Source organism: Lepidochelys olivacea (genome assembly GCF_965140295.1).
Source record: "Lepidochelys olivacea isolate rLepOli2 genome assembly, chromosome: 3".
NCBI lineage: Eukaryota > Metazoa > Chordata > Testudines > Cheloniidae > Lepidochelys > Lepidochelys olivacea.
Genome location: NC_140413.1, coordinates 109,942,110 through 109,962,509, shown reverse-complemented (window position 1 = coordinate 109,962,509; position 20,400 = coordinate 109,942,110). Strand labels below are relative to the sequence as shown.

At 41.0% G+C, this 20,400-nt stretch overlaps 1 protein-coding gene across 1 annotated transcript; it reads right to left on the bottom strand.

Moving 5' to 3' along the window:
* Positions 1-2,735: 2,735 nt before the first annotated feature.
* On the bottom strand, positions 2,736-19,740 carry LTV1 (LTV1 ribosome biogenesis factor). Its single transcript, XM_084623934.1, has 11 exons — positions 19,652-19,740; positions 17,321-17,452; positions 16,292-16,483; positions 14,917-15,004; positions 12,598-12,742; positions 11,658-11,904; positions 9,900-10,027; positions 6,579-6,715; positions 6,221-6,273; positions 5,135-5,335; positions 2,736-3,520 (listed from the first exon to the last, which is right to left on the bottom strand). The coding sequence occupies exons 1-11, from the start codon at positions 19,652-19,654 to the stop codon at positions 3,407-3,409; spliced, it is 1,440 nt and encodes a 479-aa protein (XP_084480060.1). The 5' UTR covers positions 19,655-19,740; the 3' UTR covers positions 2,736-3,406.
* Positions 19,741-20,400: the final 660 nt, after the last annotated feature.

The following is a 20,400-nucleotide window of genomic DNA, read 5'->3' as shown; positions in this document are numbered from 1 at the left end:
CACAATTTTCAAAACAAAGTACTGTAGTATCAAAGTGAAGTATCAAAAGGTTTCATTTTGAAACTGTCAGAATGTCACTGTTTTCCTTCAAAGTAAAATTTCAGTGAAATTGACATGAGTTTGCTAAGCATCTCAGTTTTGACTGAATGGCATTTTTCAAGGGGAAAATGGTTCTCTCAAAGTTCTCTTTCAAACCAACAATAGTACCATGTCTTAACACAACACAATTCTGATTTCATATCAATCTCTCTGCACCGAACACAGGATTAGGCAAAAAAAGTAGATTGCTGAAGTTTACCTGTAAAGAGGTCCAACCCCTCCCCCCTTATTTATGGGGGGAGAAAAACAAAACACACAGACTTGCAGGTCTAAGGGACTGCATGTGAGCTCACAGAAGTGAAGGCAAGGTTTGCCACTCAGCAGTATGAGACTCTTGGCAAGTTTTTTTTATTGTAGCAGACATTAGGAAAAGAATACCAAGGTATATATAGTAACTTGATTACAACAATTAGCAGGGACATTGTTAACAATGGAGGACCAAAGTAATTCTATAACCTTTTGCTCTATACCATTAGCTCTCCTCAATTTCATTGTTTCCAACCAACATCTTTTTACCCTCTATTCTACCCACTGTTCTCTCTCTTTTAGAAACACTCTTGACTTCCCCATTGTGTCTTTGTTCCTGCTCTGGCCTGCTCTTGTTATCCTTACCTTTCATTCATTTTTGCTCTATAGAGGTGGTAAATCAAGAGAGAAAGGAAATAATGCAGTAATGAAGCAGCAATGGGAAGAACAGGCCTGTTTCACCCTCCTGTAGGCAACTAGAGCATAGAAAAATTCCCAGACTGGCTTATAGGGTATTACCAACATTCTCATGGCATAATGCAAGGCATATCATGACACTGACTGTGGCAAATCGAATAGCCAAAGAAATTGTGATTATTCTTTAGGTATGTAGGACAAAATCAATTAAGATTTTCTTGCTTGATCTGGTTCAGAGTTTTGGCAGCAAAGCCTAGCTACAAGCACATATACCCTTTTTCATTGCTTCCCATCTCTGCTTCAGCAACTGAACAGAATATCCAACTGCAGAGGATTATGGTTTGTCTACTTCAGAACTGTACACAACAGCAGACAGATCTTAGTACTCTTTTAAAACATGTGGAAATATTTCTAATAAACTCATGTTCACTAACTCACAAAATTATACTTAACTCAAAATATTAAGCTTTGCACGTTACTCACCTGTTCCATGCATCTGATTCATCTCTATATGCAAATTTCTCAAATTCCCTCTTTAAACACTTTCAGGAAACATGGGTGCTAGGTGGTCAACTTTTACTTAGGCAGTTCAAGTGTTTGCAATAATCCAAGTTGCCAGTTATTAGCAACCAAATAATTAACAATTATGACACATACATCCCTGCCCTATCCTATGAGATACATGAAAACTAGTATAGCTAAAAGTAAAATGAAAGCATGAACAAAGGTGTTTTTGTCATACAGGACTTCTACACATTTTTTTCCCCCAGATACCATACTTCGGTGGGCTAATTTCTACAGATTTGGTTAATATAGACCATGGGAAGAGATTTGAGAGAAAAGGAAACCTGTTTTAGGTTTGAATTTCAATAGTTCAATCTCAAAAGCACTTCAGATGTTATAACCAAAGCACTTCTAATAGTTTCTATACACAGAGGATTCACACTGCTTTCTGCTATTTGCTCACCCTCATTTAGTGTTTGTAAGGACAAGGGAAATACACGTACCGCTGTGTCAGTTTATACTAGGGATAGATAGAAATTAAAACAATTGCATCAGACCCATCAAGGAGAGAAAGCTTGTGTTGAAGAACTTAAAGAAACTTCCAAAAGCAATAAAACAATCTGACAAAAACTTAAAAACTATGGGAAAAAACCTTACTTTTTTTTTTTAAGCCTCACAGGCACCAGTCCTAAAGTGCTCAGGATTTAGCAGCTAACTGGGATGAGATTAAATTAACCGTAATTTAAATTCTCTCCTCTTATATCCTGGGCACCAGTCCAGAACTCTTCCAAAAATAGCACCCGAAATCCTAGCAATAGGTTATGATTCTACCAGAATCTCCCACCCATAAGCAGCATACACAGACTTTTACATTGAGCTTGCCATGGCAAGACGGCATAAATGGATGTTCATGTTGTGGTCCTATGGAACTACAAAGATGAGGTACTTTTCTGCTCATAAAGGGGCAACGCTTGTTCACCTTTCTGAGGTGTATAGGTCCATTGCCATCAACAGAATGACAGACATCAAAGCCAATGCAGATTCAATGCTAGAGAGAGTCAGAACAAAGGTGTTTACGGTGTCTGATTAGGATGAGCCACCGCCCATCTCCAAGAAGTTCCTGCCTAGGACATGGATGATTTAGACCCCATACAGCACCAAAGGTTGTATTTGTAGTTTAGCTCCCTCACAGTGCACTTCTAAGGCTTCAGAGTTAAGGTCCCAGAAAGTCAGGAAATGCAACAGAATTATTGTTGCATCACATACATGTAGCATACTCTACTCCTTTTTTTCTGGTTGTGTATAGTTTTGACTTATTACTGTTTGCTATAAAATATTCAAACACTGTATGCGAGACTGTTCAATACAGCCAAGTTAATTTCATGAGGAAATTATGATGTTAATGTTGCTAACTTTGATTTTAAATGCACAACCTAAATCTTCCATTAAATAGCTTAATTATTTCACCAGCCAAATGAAATGGAAATTTATTTAAATTTAAGCGTTGTCTAAATTCACAACTGTTTTCTAAACATCTCTCTTAAAATACGATTTTCCAATACGCTTCACAATAGTATTCAAACAGCAACAGATACTTCAGACAGGGCTTGGGAGAAAATACTGCATATTCTTGATATACAGAACTGTACTAATGCCAAAGCGTGGTTTCCAACCGAGCCTGCATGTAAATACCATAGTAAAGGGAGGGAAAGAATTATTTTATGCACATTCAGATAGGAAAATCTAATTCAGAAACAGCACCGAGATCTCTTGAATCACAAGAGCAAAATTCTCAATATGTACAAAACTGGCTGCATAGAAAATATGTATTTCTGTAACTTAAGTACCATAAAACACTCCCAGTGCAACTCTTGTTTATAAATAGCTGCCATGTTATGTCCATGACAGAAAAATACAGTAATACTACTGTACATTTTAATTTGTAACCAAAAATTGTTTCAGCTGTTTACATTTAAAAAGAGATGGTAAACTACTTGATCTGGTTATAGAAAAATTCAAATACCATGTTATGAACTTCTATCCATGACGGGACAAGGTTAAAAGAGTCAGCATCTTCTCAAGATCCTAGCACAAAGAACAACGCAAAGAACTTTCCACAATATGAAAGTCATCAGTTCCACTATGACAGCTTGAGCCCTTGAACATTCTGTCTCAGATTGAGCAGTTCTTTTTCTTGCCTTGTTTTTTCCAACTTGAAGGCTAAGTTGTTGGCTTTCTTCTCCATTCTGCGTTCCTGCAAACATGAATGACTTCCACATTAAAAACCTATTTTCGAGATTTGCAGAGAAGTATATAATTCACTCCCAACACCTTTACAATCCAAAAGAGAGATCTGAATAACTTACAGAAACATGCTAAATAAGGCCTGCTCTACACACAAAACTTAGGTCAACTTAGCAACATCGCTCACAGGTATGAAAAAAATCAATAGTTCAGACAACCTACGCCCCAGTGCAGTCACCACTGTGTTGAGGGAAGTAAGGGTCTACACTACAGCAGAATAGTTGCAGTGCTGCAACAGTACTGTTGTAGCTCCTGTAGTGTGGGGTGCCACACACATCTTACTTCTGGTGGCACTCTGCACCAAAAACTTAACAATTCTCCAAATTTTATTTGTCAAAAGAACACTATATAATCACGCCAGGTTTCAATTATTTTGGTAATTTATTTCAAAATATCTGTCAGCAAGTATGTTTGTAACAATTCAGACACACAAAATTTCCCCCAGGAGTAGAGTTAAAGAAACCCCTATGACAACCCAGTTCCTGTTTCTCTGCCCGCCCCCCTCCCCCCTGCATTCACCCAAGCCCCATCCTCCCGAGTCCAGTCGCAGGGCCCCCCAGCCCAGACACTCACACCCCGTCCCTGGCCTAGATACCCACACTCCCTTCCCCACTACAGCCCAGCTGCGGGGGCCCCCCCTTCTCCAGACACTCTTTTCCCACCCTGCAGGGATCCACAGGGAGAAACAGCCTGGTCCCAGGCTTGCAGAGTTTCCTGCATGCTGCCCTCCCCTTCCCACAGGGCATGCTGGGAACTGTAGCTGCCAGGAACCCTTTAGCTCCCTCTCCCTCCCCCCAGCAGTGTCTTGTGTGTGCGAGCTGTGCTCTGCTGAGTCCAGTGGCCCCTGGTGGCAGCTATCAGCACTGCAGCCCATTTCTGTGGGGAAAAAAATTCTGTGCGCACATTAATTTCTGCAAAATTCTGCATTGCGCAGTGACGCAGAATTCCCCCAGGAATAATATCTAAGTTTTAGAAGACACGCTGCTTCACATCCTCTTTTCCTAGGTTGAAGCAAATTAGACTTTTATATAACAAGAGTCCAGTTTCAGATCTCTCTTCTGTTTTTCCTTTGCCAGTAGCTGGCATGATCCAACTTTTAAAAGGTCAGAATAAATGAAACAGGGGTGGTGGTAGTGGCAGTACCAGAAAAGATTAAAAGTGGGAAGTGAATTTACTTTCTGTAGTAACAGCCCCAAGAGAGGGAGGGAAAAAAGAAAAAAAAAAATAGACTAAAGACAGAGAGGGAGAAACTAAGAGCAGATAGAAGAGCGAAAACTAAGTAGAGAAAAAAGGATATTGAAAAATGGAGAATCTTTGCGGAATGATTGACAAGAAAACATTTTCCTACTTTTGGGGGAAAAAAAAATAATCAAACTTTCCAGTGGATGGTATTTTCCAGAAAGATACAGAAATCAACCCTTGAAGACCAGTGGATGTTTCCCAGTAATTCCCAGAAACAAAATAAATTGGTTTAAGAAAAAATGTTTTTTAAAAAACAGAGTAATGAGGAACAGAACACATTTTCCTGAGGGGTTGTCTTAAAATATTCAAGACTAGATTTTACCTTTCGTTCTTCCTTTATAGCTTGTTTTCTAGCTTTTCGATCCTCTCTGCTCTCATTTTTGGAACGTGGTTGTGTGGATACTCTTGGCAGATCACTTTGATCAATCATTTGCATGCGTTCAGTCTGCTTAGCCGTAAGACCTCTCTGAGGCAAGATATCCAGTGGGATTCCACTCTTCTGAGAAATTTTGATTGGTTTGGACTAAAATACAGACAGACAATGTGCCAATGAATTAGTTGTCTTTAACCCTCCACCTTCCCTCTGCTTTTCTTATAAGGTGTATGGATCACCCTTGCTTATCAGCAATAACATAGAACCACCAATAATGCTGCAAATTTTCCAATAGTGAACACACAAGCCAAATTCTGCCCTCAGACAGATGTACATGATTTCCCATCAAACTCAGCAAGAACTACAAGTACCTATCTGTGGCAGAAGTTGGCCTTAAAGGTAAAAAGTTATTTTTAACATTACTTTCCATCCCTTCTTTTATTTAAGTTTTACTTAAAGGTAACTAGAGTAAGGAAAAAATTAGGGTTGTATCCTCTTTGCTTCTTTATGAGGAGGTCTCAAAAAAGAACAAGGTTTGCTTTTTTTTTTTTTTTTTAAATCTTTAGAAATATCAAGATGTATTTTAAATTTTGCTGGGGAACTCCTTGGAGGACAAAAGAACTGTGATGGGTGTTCTCAGTCCTCAAAGGGACAGTAGAGATCCACCTCCAAAAGAACTGATGTCTTGCAAGTGTGCGCAGGTCATACTCTTGATATTTGTGATATAATCTTACTAATTCTCCAGGAAAAACAGGTTATGCAAATTTTGAATTTTCAATGTAAAAATTATTCTTCCTCTCTTACCCCTTCCCCATCTAAAAGAAAAAAAAAAGCCACCTGCTAAATGTTTTATAAATCATGAAGCAGCAAAACGGAACACAACATTCCTATCTCCACACCCCATTTGCAGGTCAACTCAAAGACAAATACAGCCAACAGAAAACTAACTGTCTTTGTCTTGACTCTACAAGCCATGCTGCTGCTTAGACTTCTGTAAGCTTCATATAATATAGAAAATAAACCTAATGATTTTACCTTTGCTGGCTCCTCAATAAGTTTTGGATGATTATACAAGTTTGAGTATGTACCTAAGGCAAGAAAGAAAACAAAGATAAGGGAGAGTTGTACACTGAAAAATACCACCTCCATTTTACATAGCAATTTTTTAAAAAGTTATACATTAAATTTGAAAGACTCGTGGCAAGTAGTTATCTTTTAGTGCACTTAATACACCCTTGGCCAAATTTCTTTAATGAGAATGTATGCTGTTATGCACTCTCAAAAGCACAGAGAAATGCAGAAGCTATTTAACTAGAAACCTTGCTATAAGTAACAAGACAATATACCATCTGCTTTACTTTTTCCAGGGATAGTAAGAGCCTCACATACTTACTCAAAATGGATTCACAATCCCACTTCTCTTTGGGTTCCTCAATAACTAAAGTTATGATTTCTTCTTCTTCCTCACCCTTCTCATTAAGGGGAGAATCTAAATCCTTTCTTGGTTCAAGAGCATCGGGTTTCACACAGCTTTTAAAGAAGGTAAGAAGAGAGGGTGGGAGTCAGGGAAAAGAAAAATAAGAATTTCACTATAACTTCTTAACACTGAAAAAAAGAATGAAGGGCTGACCCTTTCCCTCCACCCCGTTTATTTACATCTGTGACTATATTAAAAAAAACCAAAAGACTGGAAAAACATTCCTACATGTGTTAAACAAAACAAAAAAACAAACCACTCAGTAATATGACATGGGAATTTCCTTTTCCTTTCCCCTATCCCACAAATCTCCAAAATAACCAGACTATTTAAATATATGCACTGTCAGAGGTAGATTGCTAAGAATATTTGGCGCACCTTAATGCAGGAAGAGGAAACATCAGTGAACCAACTGGCTGGCTGGCGGTCATCCCCCCCAAATCTGAATGCAAAGGATTGGGTCATAAGTGTTCAACTAGGTATGATACACAAATCATTCCACTATGTACCTAACAGGTTCTGCTGTTGTATCAGATGAAGATACTCTGCTGCAGTGTCAATTACAACAGCAACAACAGAAAGACACATGGTAGGGGAAAACCTCAGTCCAAATCAGTAACTTCCTTGCAAATCAGAAGGGCTAAGGCGGCCTCTGAACACTAGCTGTAGTTAAGTGGGATACAATTATGTCCCCTTTTCAACAAGACTTCAAGCACCAAAAAACCCACTCCGCATCACCACGCAATTCAATTGAAATCCACTGCTAAATAAAAATATGAATACTTTACAAACACTAAACTAATTACATTCTACAAACAAAAATATTGTCTCCAAAGTAAATTAAAACTTAGATAGATTTTATCTTAATAAGTGAGATACTCCTTTTCCAATTACATGTTACTTGTGGCACCTTAGGGACTAACCAATTTATCTGAGCTTAAGCTTTCGTGAGCTACAGCTCACTTCATCAGATGCATTCATAATCAAAAAGGCTGATAAAGGAGGTGCTGTCGTCATCATGAACAAGAAGCTGCTCGGCAGCTCTCCAACACCACTTTCTACAAGCCATTATCCTCTGATCCCACTGAGGGTTACCAAAAGAAACTGCAGCATTTGCTCAAGAAACTCCCTGAAAAAAGCACAAGAACAAATCTGTACAGACACACCCCTGGAACCCCGACCACGGGTATTCTATCTGCTACCCAAGATCCATAAACTTGGAAATCCTGGACTCCCCATCATCTCAGGCATTGGCACCCTAACAACAGGATTGTCTGACTCCCTCCTCAGGCCCTACACTACCAGCATTCCCAGCTATCTTCGAGACACCACTGACTTCCTAAGGAAACTACAATCCATCGGTGATCTTCCTGAAAACACCATCCTGGCCACTATGGATGTAGAAGCCCTCTACACCAACATTCCACACAAAGATGGACTACAAGCTGTCAGGAACAGTATCCCCGATAACGTCACGGCAAACCTGGTGGCTGAACACCAGGTGGGTGAGGACAGAGTCACAATTTCACATTTGGGGACAATATATACCTTCAAATCAGCGGCACTGCTATGGATACCGGCATGGCCCCACAGTATGCCAACATTTTTATGGCTGACTTAGAACAACGCTTCCTCAGCTCTCATCCCCTAATGCCCCTACTCTACTTGCGCTACATTGATGACATCTTCATCATCTGGACCCATGGAAAAGAAGCCCTTGAGGAATTCCACCATGATTTCAACAATTTCCATCCCACCATCAACCTCAGCATGGACCAGTCCACACAAGAGATCCACTTACTGGACACTACAGTGCTAATAAGCGATGGTCACATAAACACCATCCTATACCGGAAATCTACTGACCGCTATTCCTACCTACATGCCTCCAGCTTTCACCTAGACCACACCACACGATCCATTGTCTACAGCCAAGCTCTACGATACAACTGCATTTGCTCCAACCCCTCAGACAGAGACAAACACCTACAAGATATCTATCAAACATTCTTACAACTACAATACTCACCTGCTGAAGTGAAGAAACAGATTGACAGAGCCAGAAGAGTACCCAGAAGTCACCTACTACAGGACAGGCCCAACAAAGAAAACAACAGAATGCCACTAGCCATCACTTTCAGCCCCCAATTAAAACCTCTCCAGCGCATCATCAAGGATCTACAATGTATCCTGAAGGACGACTCATCACTCTCACAAATCTTGGGAGACAGGCCAGTCCTTGCCTACAGACAGCCCCCCCAACCTGAAGCAAATACTCACCAGCAACCACACACACCACACCACAGGACCATTAACCCAGGAACCTATCCTTGCAACAAAGCCCGTTGCCAACTGTGTCCACATATCTATTCAGGGGACACCATCATAGGGCCTAATCACATCAGCCACACTATCAGAGGCTTGTTCACCTGCTCATCTACCAATGTGATATACGCCATCATGTGCCAGCAATGCCCCTCTGCCATGTACATTGGTCAAACTGGATAGTCTCTACGTAAAAGAATAAATGGACACAAATCAGATGTCAAGAATTATAACATTCATAAATCAGTCGGAAAATTCAATCTCTCTGGTCTCAATTCAATTCAATTCAATCTCAATCTCTCTGGTCACTCGATCTCTGACCTAAAAGTCGTAATGTTACAACAAAAAGACTTCAAAAACAGACTCCAACGAGAGACTGCTGAATTGGAATTAATTTGCAAACTGGATACAATTAACTCAGGCTTGAATAGAGACTGGGAGTGGATGAGTCATTACACAAAGTAAAGCTATTTCCCCATGTTTATTTCCCCCCCCCACCCACTGTTCCTCAGACCTTCTTGTTAACTGCTGGAAATGGCCCACCTTGATTATCACTACAAAAAGTTTTCTTCTTCCTCCCCTTCCCCCCCGCTCTCCTGCTGGTAACAGCTCATCTTAAGTGATCACTCTCCTTACAGTGTGTATGATAACACCCATTTTTTCATGTTCTGTGTGTATATAAATCTCCTCACTGTATTTTCCACTGAATGCATCCGATGAAGTGAGCTGTAGCTCACGAAAGCTTAAGCTCAAATAAATTGGTTAGTCTCTAAGGTGCCACAAGTCCTCCTTTTCTTTTTGCGAATACAGACTAACACGGCTGCTACTCTGAAACATGTAACTAGAGTTAGTAACATGTAATTATAGTTAGTTCTGATTCACATAAGTAGCTCTAAAAGTGATCCTACACACTCCTTAGCTTTCTCTTTGTAGTAGTCATTCAGGACTTCTTGCAGCCGAGTGCTGTCGGTGTGAATAAAGCCTTCTAATTCCACATTATCCAATGCTCCGATCTCATCGTCATCAAACTGTTCAAAGAACTAAAAAGGAAAAAACACAAAGCTAAACGAACGATGAATGTGTGTGTCTAGATTGCATTTGTGAGACAAATGCAATGTTGTTCAAAAGCTTCTCTTGACATTAAAAATTCATTTTCACACTATATGTAACAAAAAGTTCTGCAGGGCAGAGACTGTCTGTTCTGTGTTGTTACAGTGCCTAGCACAATGAGGTCCTGCTCCAGGAACAGGTCTCCTCAGCATAACGATAACAATAATGGTAATTTCCTTCTCCCCTCATAGAATTCTTTGAAACAAGTCTACAAAACAAATACAGTAGTAGTAGTAGCAGCAGCAGCTAAGGGTAGACCTGCAGCAGATTTTCGCCTTTACCTCCGATTGACATGAGACTACCAACAGTAAACTAATCATCTTGTAATGTTATATAGTCAAATTATTCATCATCTCTCTTTTGGGACATGGTTTGGGATAATTAAGTAAATTAATAGACTGCCACTGCCTAGTAGAAAAAGTTAGAATTCATGCATCCACCACACCTTTCATACAATTAGATCAAAGCACTTTAAAAAACATATCTTACAAATCCATCTCATAGGACTAAAATACCACCCCCACTTCACAGATGGAAGTATGTGATTTGACAAATGATATACCCTTTACTGCTTGAGATTCCACATCTCCCCATAGCAACAGAAATTATAATTGTTGGAGGCAGGAAAAGAGGAAATCCATAGTTAGGATTACATCCCTGCAGCCTTTTAATGTGAATGAGACAATACAACCACGCATTGGATGAGAACCATTTAAAACTCAGACTCAAACTCATTTCTTGTAATGCAAAACATCTTCAGAGAAGAACAGACATCTGCCACCACTATGAAATTAAAGGAGCAAGAGGTTGCACAGGCATAATGGTCTATGCACATGATCAGCTTAGCAGTGGTTTTCAAACTGGGGTATGCGAGAAAAATCCTGTAATGGCAGATAACACATCTAATCAGCGTTTAATCTCCTTTAAATTAAAACCGCAGCTGCATTGGTGTACATGTCCTTTCTATACATGACAGAGAATCAGACATTTTCAAACTGTAGTGGGTGTTCCCTGGAGGGGGCGGGGGGTGATGGTGGGGGCAGAGGAATGCTGGATTAGGGGGCTGTTTTCAAACTTTTTGTAACCCCTGTCTTGAGTTCCAATTTTTGGTTGTAACCGACAGGCTGGGTGTCCCACTGAGGGGAGTAAGGGAGCAGAGGTGGTTGGGAGCCCTGCCATGCAGGGCTGGACCAAGACACCTGATGTAGCCACTTGCCGCCGCCGCCGCCCCCCCCCCGAACATTCCTCCGTGTCCCCCATAGTTAGCAACAGCTTCTAGAGGTTTTCAAAGTGGCAGACAGAATTTTGGGGGGGGGTCCATGTGACCCTGCATGGCTCCCCCCACCCCCCCAACATCACCTCTATCTCAGATGGGGATGTACAGTAGACTACCTTACTTAGAAAGGGATATGCAGCCTAAAAGGTTTGAAAACCACTGGCTTACAGGATTTGGGGTGAGGGAGAGCAGGATGGGGCAAAAAGCACATAGAAATAGCTTTAAAAATGTCCTGTCTCTCATGTTTAGGGCTTCTTAGCATTTTTATCAGTGAGTTGCCTTACCTTCTCAAATCTCTCATCTAGCAGGGTCAACTGCTCATTCCTTCTCATTACGGATGAAGTCATGGAGTATTCTGTGAAACGGCTCTTGGTCTCCTCTTGCATGAAAAGAAACTCTTTCATCTCTCCACTAATTCCCTCATCATCTGACAAAGGACCCTCTGAATCATAATCTTCATCACTACCATTGTTGTCCTTTCCATCATCATCCATATCCTCCCACTCATCTTCATCCTCAGTATCAGAGCCCCTGAGTATAATATATATGTAGATCAGCCACTTAGGAAATGGGCATAGCCTCTCAGTCTACCCAGTGTTATTTTATCACTTCATAAACTTATGCCAATTAAGTTAAAAAAAAAAAAAAAGATTCTTCTCATGTAGATACAAGAATTCTAAATGTTTAGTAGTAAAAGTGCTCCCGAAGTTAAAATCTGTGTACCAATAAATATTTGATTAGGGTGGACAGAAAAAAATGCTTTCACACTTGGTCGTTCCCTTGGTGTTCCAAATGCAGCATTTCTGGTTAGTTATACATTAGGAAACGGGACCAGAAAAGAGAGAGAAAGCAAAGGAATACTGGAATATGGAATATTAATACAAGTAAAACTATGCATGTCCTTATGAAACAAGTGGTACCAGTAGCTAATACCTCACTTCATATTATTTCTAGCATCATGGGTAGCAAGATGTTTTCCAAGGTCTTATAAACACACTGCAATGACCACCTGTAATATTACTGCCTATAATACTGGAAGTGTTTTGAGATTGCGTTAGGTTTGAAAACAGTTTAGATCTCATAATCCTGTTCACAAATATATGGAATTTACTTAGTAAGTTTAGTGCTGTTGTTTCAAACAGATTAAAAAAACCTAAAAACAAACTAGGGACAACACTGCATTATTTGTTATGACATTAAAGAGTTCTGCAAAGCTCCATATACCGACTATCCTCTCCTTTCCAGTCCTCTTTCCCTGGCTCATTGGCCTTTAGGACAAAGTCATCTTCGAGAAGATTATCTGGATTATTGAAGTCAAAGTCGTCATCAAGAGCTGCGACAATATCAGGGTCAAAATCCAAACGGGGTCCTACAATGGAAAAGAATGCTTTAAAATAGGCATCACATCCACAAGCCACTACCCTGAAACAAGGGTTCCCAACTATAAATGCTAATTTGTACTAAGTGGAGCTATTTGCTGAGCTCAGATAATAATCCCTTTTTGGGGAGGAGGGGAAGAATTTTTAAGAATTCATTAGAAGCACAGCGCAAAGTTGCTGAGTTGAATCTGACGGCGTACAATGTTTCAATTAAAAACAACTCTGCTCATTAGAAGTCAGACAAATGTGTGGTCCAATAGTCTGAACACATGATAACATGTGACTTTTCTTACCAATTATACATGATTTATTCTAATTTGGATGACTGCTTCTCTTATGTTTGGAGTACATACATCCTCCATTGCAGACAATATAAAAAAACAACTAACTTTCTAAATTACACACACACACACGACACAAAACTAATCCTCTACTTCACTTTGTGGCACAGTTGTCATTAAAACTCCCATTCTTAAACCCCAAGCAGAGAACATGTGATAGATGCTATAGCAGAATGGCACACACAGGCATATTATGCAAGCACAAGCACACTGTGCATCTTTGTAACCCTGAAGACTTAAATCATGCTACAGTTTAAACACTGGGATGCTGAATGGAATTTACTTTCCTTTAAAGGAAGACAAACTTAGAATCATAGAATATCAGGGTTGGAAGGGACCCCAGAAGGTCATCTAGTCCAACCCCCTGCTCGAAGCAGGACCAATTCCCAGTTAAATCATCCCAGCCAGGGCTTTGTCAAGCCTGACCTTAAAAACCTCTAAGGAAGGAGATTCTACCACCTCCCTAGGTAACGCATTCCAGTGTTTCACCACCCTCTTAGTGAAAAAGTTTTTCCTAATATCCAATCTAAACCTCCCCCACTGCAACTTGAGACCATTACTCCTCGTTCTGTCGTCTGCTACCATTGAGAACAGTCTAGAGCCATCCTCTTTGGAACCCCCTTTCAGGTAGTTGAAAGCAGCTATCAAATCCCCCCTCATTCTTCTCTTCTGCAGGCTAAACAATCCCAGCTCCCTCAGCCTCTCCTCATAACTCATGTGTTCCAGTCCCCTAATCATTTTTGTTGCCCTTCGCTGGACTCTCTCCAATTTATCCACATCCTTCTTGAAGTGTGGGGCCCAAAACTGGACACAGTACTCCAGATGAGGCCTCACCAATGTCGAATAGAGGGGAACGATCACGTCCCTCGATCTGCTCGCTATGCCCCTACTTATACATCCCAAAATGCCATTGGCCTTCTTGGCAACAAGGGCACACTGCTGACTCATATCCAGCTTCTCGTCCACTGTCACCCCTAGGTCCTTTTCCACAGAACTGCTGCCTAGCCATTCGGTCCCTAGTCTGTAGCTGTGCATTGGGTTCTTCCGTCCTAAGTGCAGGACCCTGCACTTATCCTTATTGAACCTCATCAGATTTCTTTTGGCCCAATCCTCCAATTTGTCTAGGTCCTTCTGTATCCTATCCCTCCCCTCCAGCGTATCTACCACTCCTCCCAGTTTAGTATCATCCGCAAATTTGCTGAGAGTGCAATCCACACCATCCTCCAGATCATTTATGAAGATATTGAACAAAACCGGCCCCAGGATCGACCCTTGGGGCACTCCACTTGATACCGGCTGCCAACTAGATATGGAGCCATTGATCACTAACTTGGAGAGTGAAGCCACAGTTCTATACTGGGATGCATGTAGATGAACTTCTGCATCAGTGGGACTCTACAGGTGCACAAAGATATACTTGCACATATCCCAATAAAGGAATGGGGCATTAAAAAACTGAAAATCCCTAAAAAAAAAGCAACAGCACCCTCAGAAGGATTTTCCCTCTCTTCTTCCTTTCCCAACTAGGGTTTCCTGCACAGTATAACAAGGCCAAGGATTAGAACCAGTTATTATATAATGCCAAAGAAAGGCACCAACTCAATTACTGAGGAAAATAAATCTCGATTCACTTTTTAGTTCTCCTCAATTTGGAGACATTCTTCTCTCTGCTATTGAGCAGTACCTGAAGCAAAACAAGAATATCAAATATGCAAGGTTCATATTAATCAACAGATGAACAACCTTAATGTTTAACAAAAATAATTTCGCCAAGAGGACCATTAGCTTCACAAAAGAAGAACAGGTAAAGAGTTGTATGGTACCTGAAACAGGAGCAGCTTTATTTAACAGTCCCACATCCTCTTCAAACTCTGAAGCAAACACTGAGGAAGGCAACTTAATAGCGGGAGCCTTTAAACAAAAAGGAAACAAAAAAGAGTTATTTAAAATAGTCTTAAAGATGCAAGAGAGTGATCATATGTTTTGAGTACTCTGACAAAGAGACAAACCTTTGAAAATTACTGCTTACTTACCTGGAGAAAACAGGATTTTAACTATGTCTGAAGTTTCTTAGTGGACTTGAGAAGAACTCTGTATAGCTCAAAAGCTTGTCTTTTTCACCACAGAAGTGGGTCCTATAAAATATATTACCTCATTCACCTTATTTCTTTACTGAACTAAGTAATGGAAGTTAGCCAACGAAGAATTTTTGCCCTTAGTATGTATATTCCCTGAGTACAAAGATTGTTTGAAAGCTTTCAGGATGTGACTGAGGAAATGGTTGTGCAGGAAATAACTAGAAGCAACTTTCTACTTCCTTAATAGCATGAGCATTACTAAAGACCATCTTTAAGATTTCTCTTCTAAAGCGCTTTCTATTTGGAAGACTTTAAACTTAAAAACAGTGCTTCCAAAGTAATTCATTTTATGGAACTTTTTATAATGTGGTCAAAATATACTTAGTTTTGAAAACTGGCATACATGCCAGTTTTCATCAATACTGAAAAACTCTGTAGAGCCACACTTCCCCAGGCCCTTAAAATAAGATATTGTTGATTCAGTTTGTACACTGTTCTTGCATACTCCACTATGTGTCAGCGGTTACCTAATAGCTTTCCAAACCAGTAACATACAGTGTTCTGGCACACTACTGAATGTCAAGACTTCACTGTACTCAACATTGGAAGTATTCACCTGTATTCTCCCCAGATTCTGTTTCATTACTTTTTTACCAATATTTGACATAGTTTCTAGTTTATTACTACTTATTTAAGATTTCTTCACAATCCATTACTACAGCATCTGAGTGTTTTATAATAATTGTAAACAAATGCAAAAGTAGTGTGAGCAACTCACACTTTTTTTTCTTCTTCAATACAACTATTATGGGATCCCATCCCTTTTGGGTCACACAAGAACCCTCACTGTCATGATGAAAATCATATAAGTGCTTTGCAGCTTCTAAATAACGAATGGATCATTAATTGCAATTATAATACTTTGGCATACCAAATTTCCTATTTGATCATAGGCAAAAGTGCCTGGGAAAAACAGAATCCTTCATAAGTAACTTATAACCACATGAACACTTGTGGAACAAGGTTATTAAATTTAAACATGTAGCTGGATTTACAGGATGTTAAACTCAGCAAGATACAACACAAGAATGGTCAACAGTGCACCAAATATCATACTTACTGGAATTTGTTGATTTTCTTCCTCTCTCTCTCCTTCCCCTCTCACTATAATCCTGTTCTGTTGACCAGACACATCAGACAGGACTAGCTCTGAGGGACCAGAGGCTTCTTTTAGATGCTGCAAGTAGTCATAGTCATCATCAAAAAACACCCCATATTTCCTCTGCTCTTCTCTCTTCTGTTCCTCATCTCCCTTGAGATTGTAAACAAGATTAGGATTAATAAATTAGGTCAGATTCAAATTCATTAGCAATAATATGGATCTCAAATACATAACCTGGGAATCCTCACCTTGAAAAACAAGGATATCTTACAGAAAAAAAAACCACCCAAACAGATCAAAAACAGAAATGAAACAACCTTAGTCTAAAGAGTTGAGGAGGAAACCTTTTTATAAAAACACATAAGAGAAGATCAGTTTTGTAGTATAACTAAACTTTTGTTTTAAAAACAATCCAACACACACTTAACAAGGTGTTCAGCCCATGAGTGCCCATAAGCAAAATATTTACTTACAAAACTTTTGCAAATCTCTGTGTGTACAGAAGCTATACAAACACACATTCAGTGCATACAGATTTGTTATGACTGTTCACTACACACAGGCAGCATGGATTAATTTTGAGGCTGGGAGCCTTGAGGATTTATTTATTTAAATTCCAGGATTTATCAACGGTACATTGTCCCTGGACCTCCCTGGTGGGTTCTGCACACCCCCTTCCCTTGCGTCCACCATAACTACCTCTGGCTAGGTAAAATTCTCTCACTAGGAAGTGTTTAGTAAAATGCTGAGGACTTGCCTGTATAGGAGTGTAAAAAATTATAAAGATTTGAGTGTGTTCTCAACAACACAAACATCCAGCCTCTTACATTGTGGTAAATTTCAGCCCAATCTTCTAACTAAAACCTATTTCCAAAATATCCCCTTTTTCTCAAGTTATGACTCTGAATAGTAAAATCTTCTTATCATTTTACTCTCCTGCAATATTAATTTCTAATCCAAGCTTCCGTGACAGAAGTGAGCATTTACCTTCTGCGAAGGCAACAGAACTCTCTGAGGTGCAGTATCATCAGCTGCTAAAGGGTCCCTCTGACTTCTGTGTACCAGGTGAAATGTTACAGCTTTCTTTTTCTCTATAAAGGGTTTCTTCCTTCTGTGAGGCTGCAAAATGAAAGTTATGTTCTGGTTATAAAAAAATATATTAAAAACTTTTCTAAGGAACCCCTTTCCTCCCCAGAACATACACACACATTCTTTGCTATAAAATTTCAGAAAATGTTACATACTCTTGAACAGCTGGGCTTAAAAAGCAAACCAAAATTAAATGTGTTCTTGCCACTGCATCATCAAAAAGAAGCACACTTCACAGGTTCTACGTGTCAACTGCAGATAGGTATTTGTGTACTGTAGAATTATACATTAAACATGAATTACAGACTGATTACAGCATATGCTTTTCAGCTTTGCTCTCATAGGTGTTCTTAAGTAACGGCACTCTGAACATCCAGGCATGCCTGACAGAAAGTTCAAGCTGGGAAACAGGGAAATGGACAGCTGGAAATTCCTCAGGACAGGCAAATGTAGCTTCCCATATATCGTTAGACAACAGTCCATTAAAAAAAATATATATATATTTATTTCTAGCCCAGTTATTCATAATGAAATTGTCAACTGAATCACTACCACATACAATAAACCATCCCAGCCTCTCAGCATCCTGAATTCCTCAGCAATCTGAAGCACTATCTTGTTGGAAATATATTCTACAGCTCTCTATACAACTGTGTGAAAAAATATATATATATAACATTTTCCAATCAACTCTACTATTGAGAGCTCAGATGTTAAAAAAAAATAAGAACATTTTCATTGTGTAAGTTACAGTATAAGCTTAACCTTCCCCTCCTTGCTTTTTAATTTTAAAATGTAAATCAAATAATGTAACGTGTTATGCAGCATTTGGGATACATTGGTGTAAGAAGGTATCAGCTGCCAGGATATGCTTTTAATATTGTTTGCATTTTGGCATCTTAGGTCTGGAATGATCAGAAAATGAGATGCAAGACTGAGTATGCAGACATATATGTCACTACTGCTAATTGTGAATTTCCAGGAGAATGCTGGTACAAATGCAACGTTTAAAATCCAGGTCCCCATTTCTGCAGCCCAGTAGATTGTGAGTTAAACTATTAAGTGTGCCTCTAAAGCCCATTCTGTGGAAAAGGCAGAATTCCACTTATAATTATGGTCTGTATAGGACCAGGAAATAGATTCAGACCTATATGTCATCCTTATATGCATTCTTCTAATGTCAGTGGTAGGTTTCCACAGAGATAGAGGATAGAGTATTGTGTGTATGTAATAAACATACCTTTTAGTTAATATCTATTCAGTATTTTATCACACTGGAAAGTTATGCTTCCTTTTAGGGCTACCACTACTTCTACCCTTGGTTTCTCTTCATTACCAATCTTTCCTCTTCTTTGGGTCTCTCCACCTCCCTTCTCCCTGTGACTCATCACTGTTGCCAACTCTCCTGACTTTAGCACAAGGCTTGAGATATTGGTAAAGGAGTACTTGTGGCACCTTAGAGACTAACCAATTTATTTGAGCATGAGATATTGGTGTTTTTCTTAAAGACAGGCACTCTCCAGCAGCCAAAGGATTATCGGAGAATCTCAGCGGTCATTAGAAAATCCTCTGAATGTCTAGTCCTCGTGGATGTAGAAAAACAACTGAACTTCTGAAGAAAATATAAACCAAGTGCTCAGAAACAAGAATGTAATTAAAAGATTCCCAAACGATTTTTAAAAAAATAAGTCTGATGATTTTTAGGCCTGCTTGATGATTTTTGAATACTTGGGGATAGCTATACTTGATTGTACATATACCCCTTCCTCCACCTTGCGTCTGTCTTGGCTACTTGGACAGTGAGCACTTCGGGACAAGGCGTGGCTGCTACTCTGTGTTTGTACAGCATCTAGCACAATGCAGGCCCGGTGGTGATGGGTCTTAGGTATGACCTGACAAACAACAACTAATCAAAGACACTGGTCTTCCTCAGCAGTTCCTTCTAATTCCCAGCAGAGACCAACCCCCACCCCAGCATTAGGCCGTTAAGTGGCCACAGCCACCATTAGGCTCCAGAGTTAACGCCCGCTGACACCAGGTGCAGGGTGCTCCGCCCTCCCTGCGGACTCGGCGCCCATGACACGTAGTTCCCTGGGGAAGGTTTTTTCCTCACAGCGCCCTGGGGCAAAGTGCGGACAGGGGAGGGGAGCGAGTGACACAGCGCGCGCCCCTTCCCCGCGAGGCAGGTTTCATACTCTTTCCCCTCCCCCCTCCGCGGCCGTTACTCACCATGGCTCGGAAGCGGGTGCAGCGGCGCGCGCGCCTGCTCTGCACAGTGCTGGGGCGCCACGCTACAGGAGACCCCGCGTTCGGCTCACTCCCACGTGGGCCGGCCTAGCCCGGAACCGCGCTTTACGGCAGCTCCGGAACCGCGCTTTACGGCAGCTCCGGAACCGCCGCCATCTTGGGATAAACCAGTTACTGTCCATTGGCGAGGGATGGGATGGGGTGGGGGAGGCGGACAGACGACTCCAAACCAACGTAGTGGCAGTAAATGAGCCTTCTGCCGCAGAGTCAAAAACTCTCAGGGGCGACGGAAGGCAGGGTTATAGAGCCGCAGGCGCTAACACAGCCACCAACGTTGCATGAATGGTTTTGCCCGCCGGGCTGTCGCAGTAGCGGGCAAAACCATTCACGGCCGCCACTGGAGGTGGAAGGATTGGAGGAGCCCACAGCGGGCATGCGTACCGAGGGAGGGAGATGTACGTGGGACTGGGGGGCGGGGCAGATTCCTCAGGGAGGCGCGATCACCTGCCCCCGCCCCACCCGCCGGCGTTTCTCAGAGCCATGCAGACGCCGCGGAACGGTTCTGAGCGCGGCTTTCCCCCCTGCAGCGCATGTGCAGAGTGGGCGCCCCAGCGGTGCGACGTACCAGCCAGCCCAGCGCGCCCCCTCCGGCTGCCCCGACCCGGCGGGGCCAGGCCCCGCGCGCAGCGCCGGCCGGGGTGGGCTGAAGCTGTGATGTTGGGAGTCGGCGT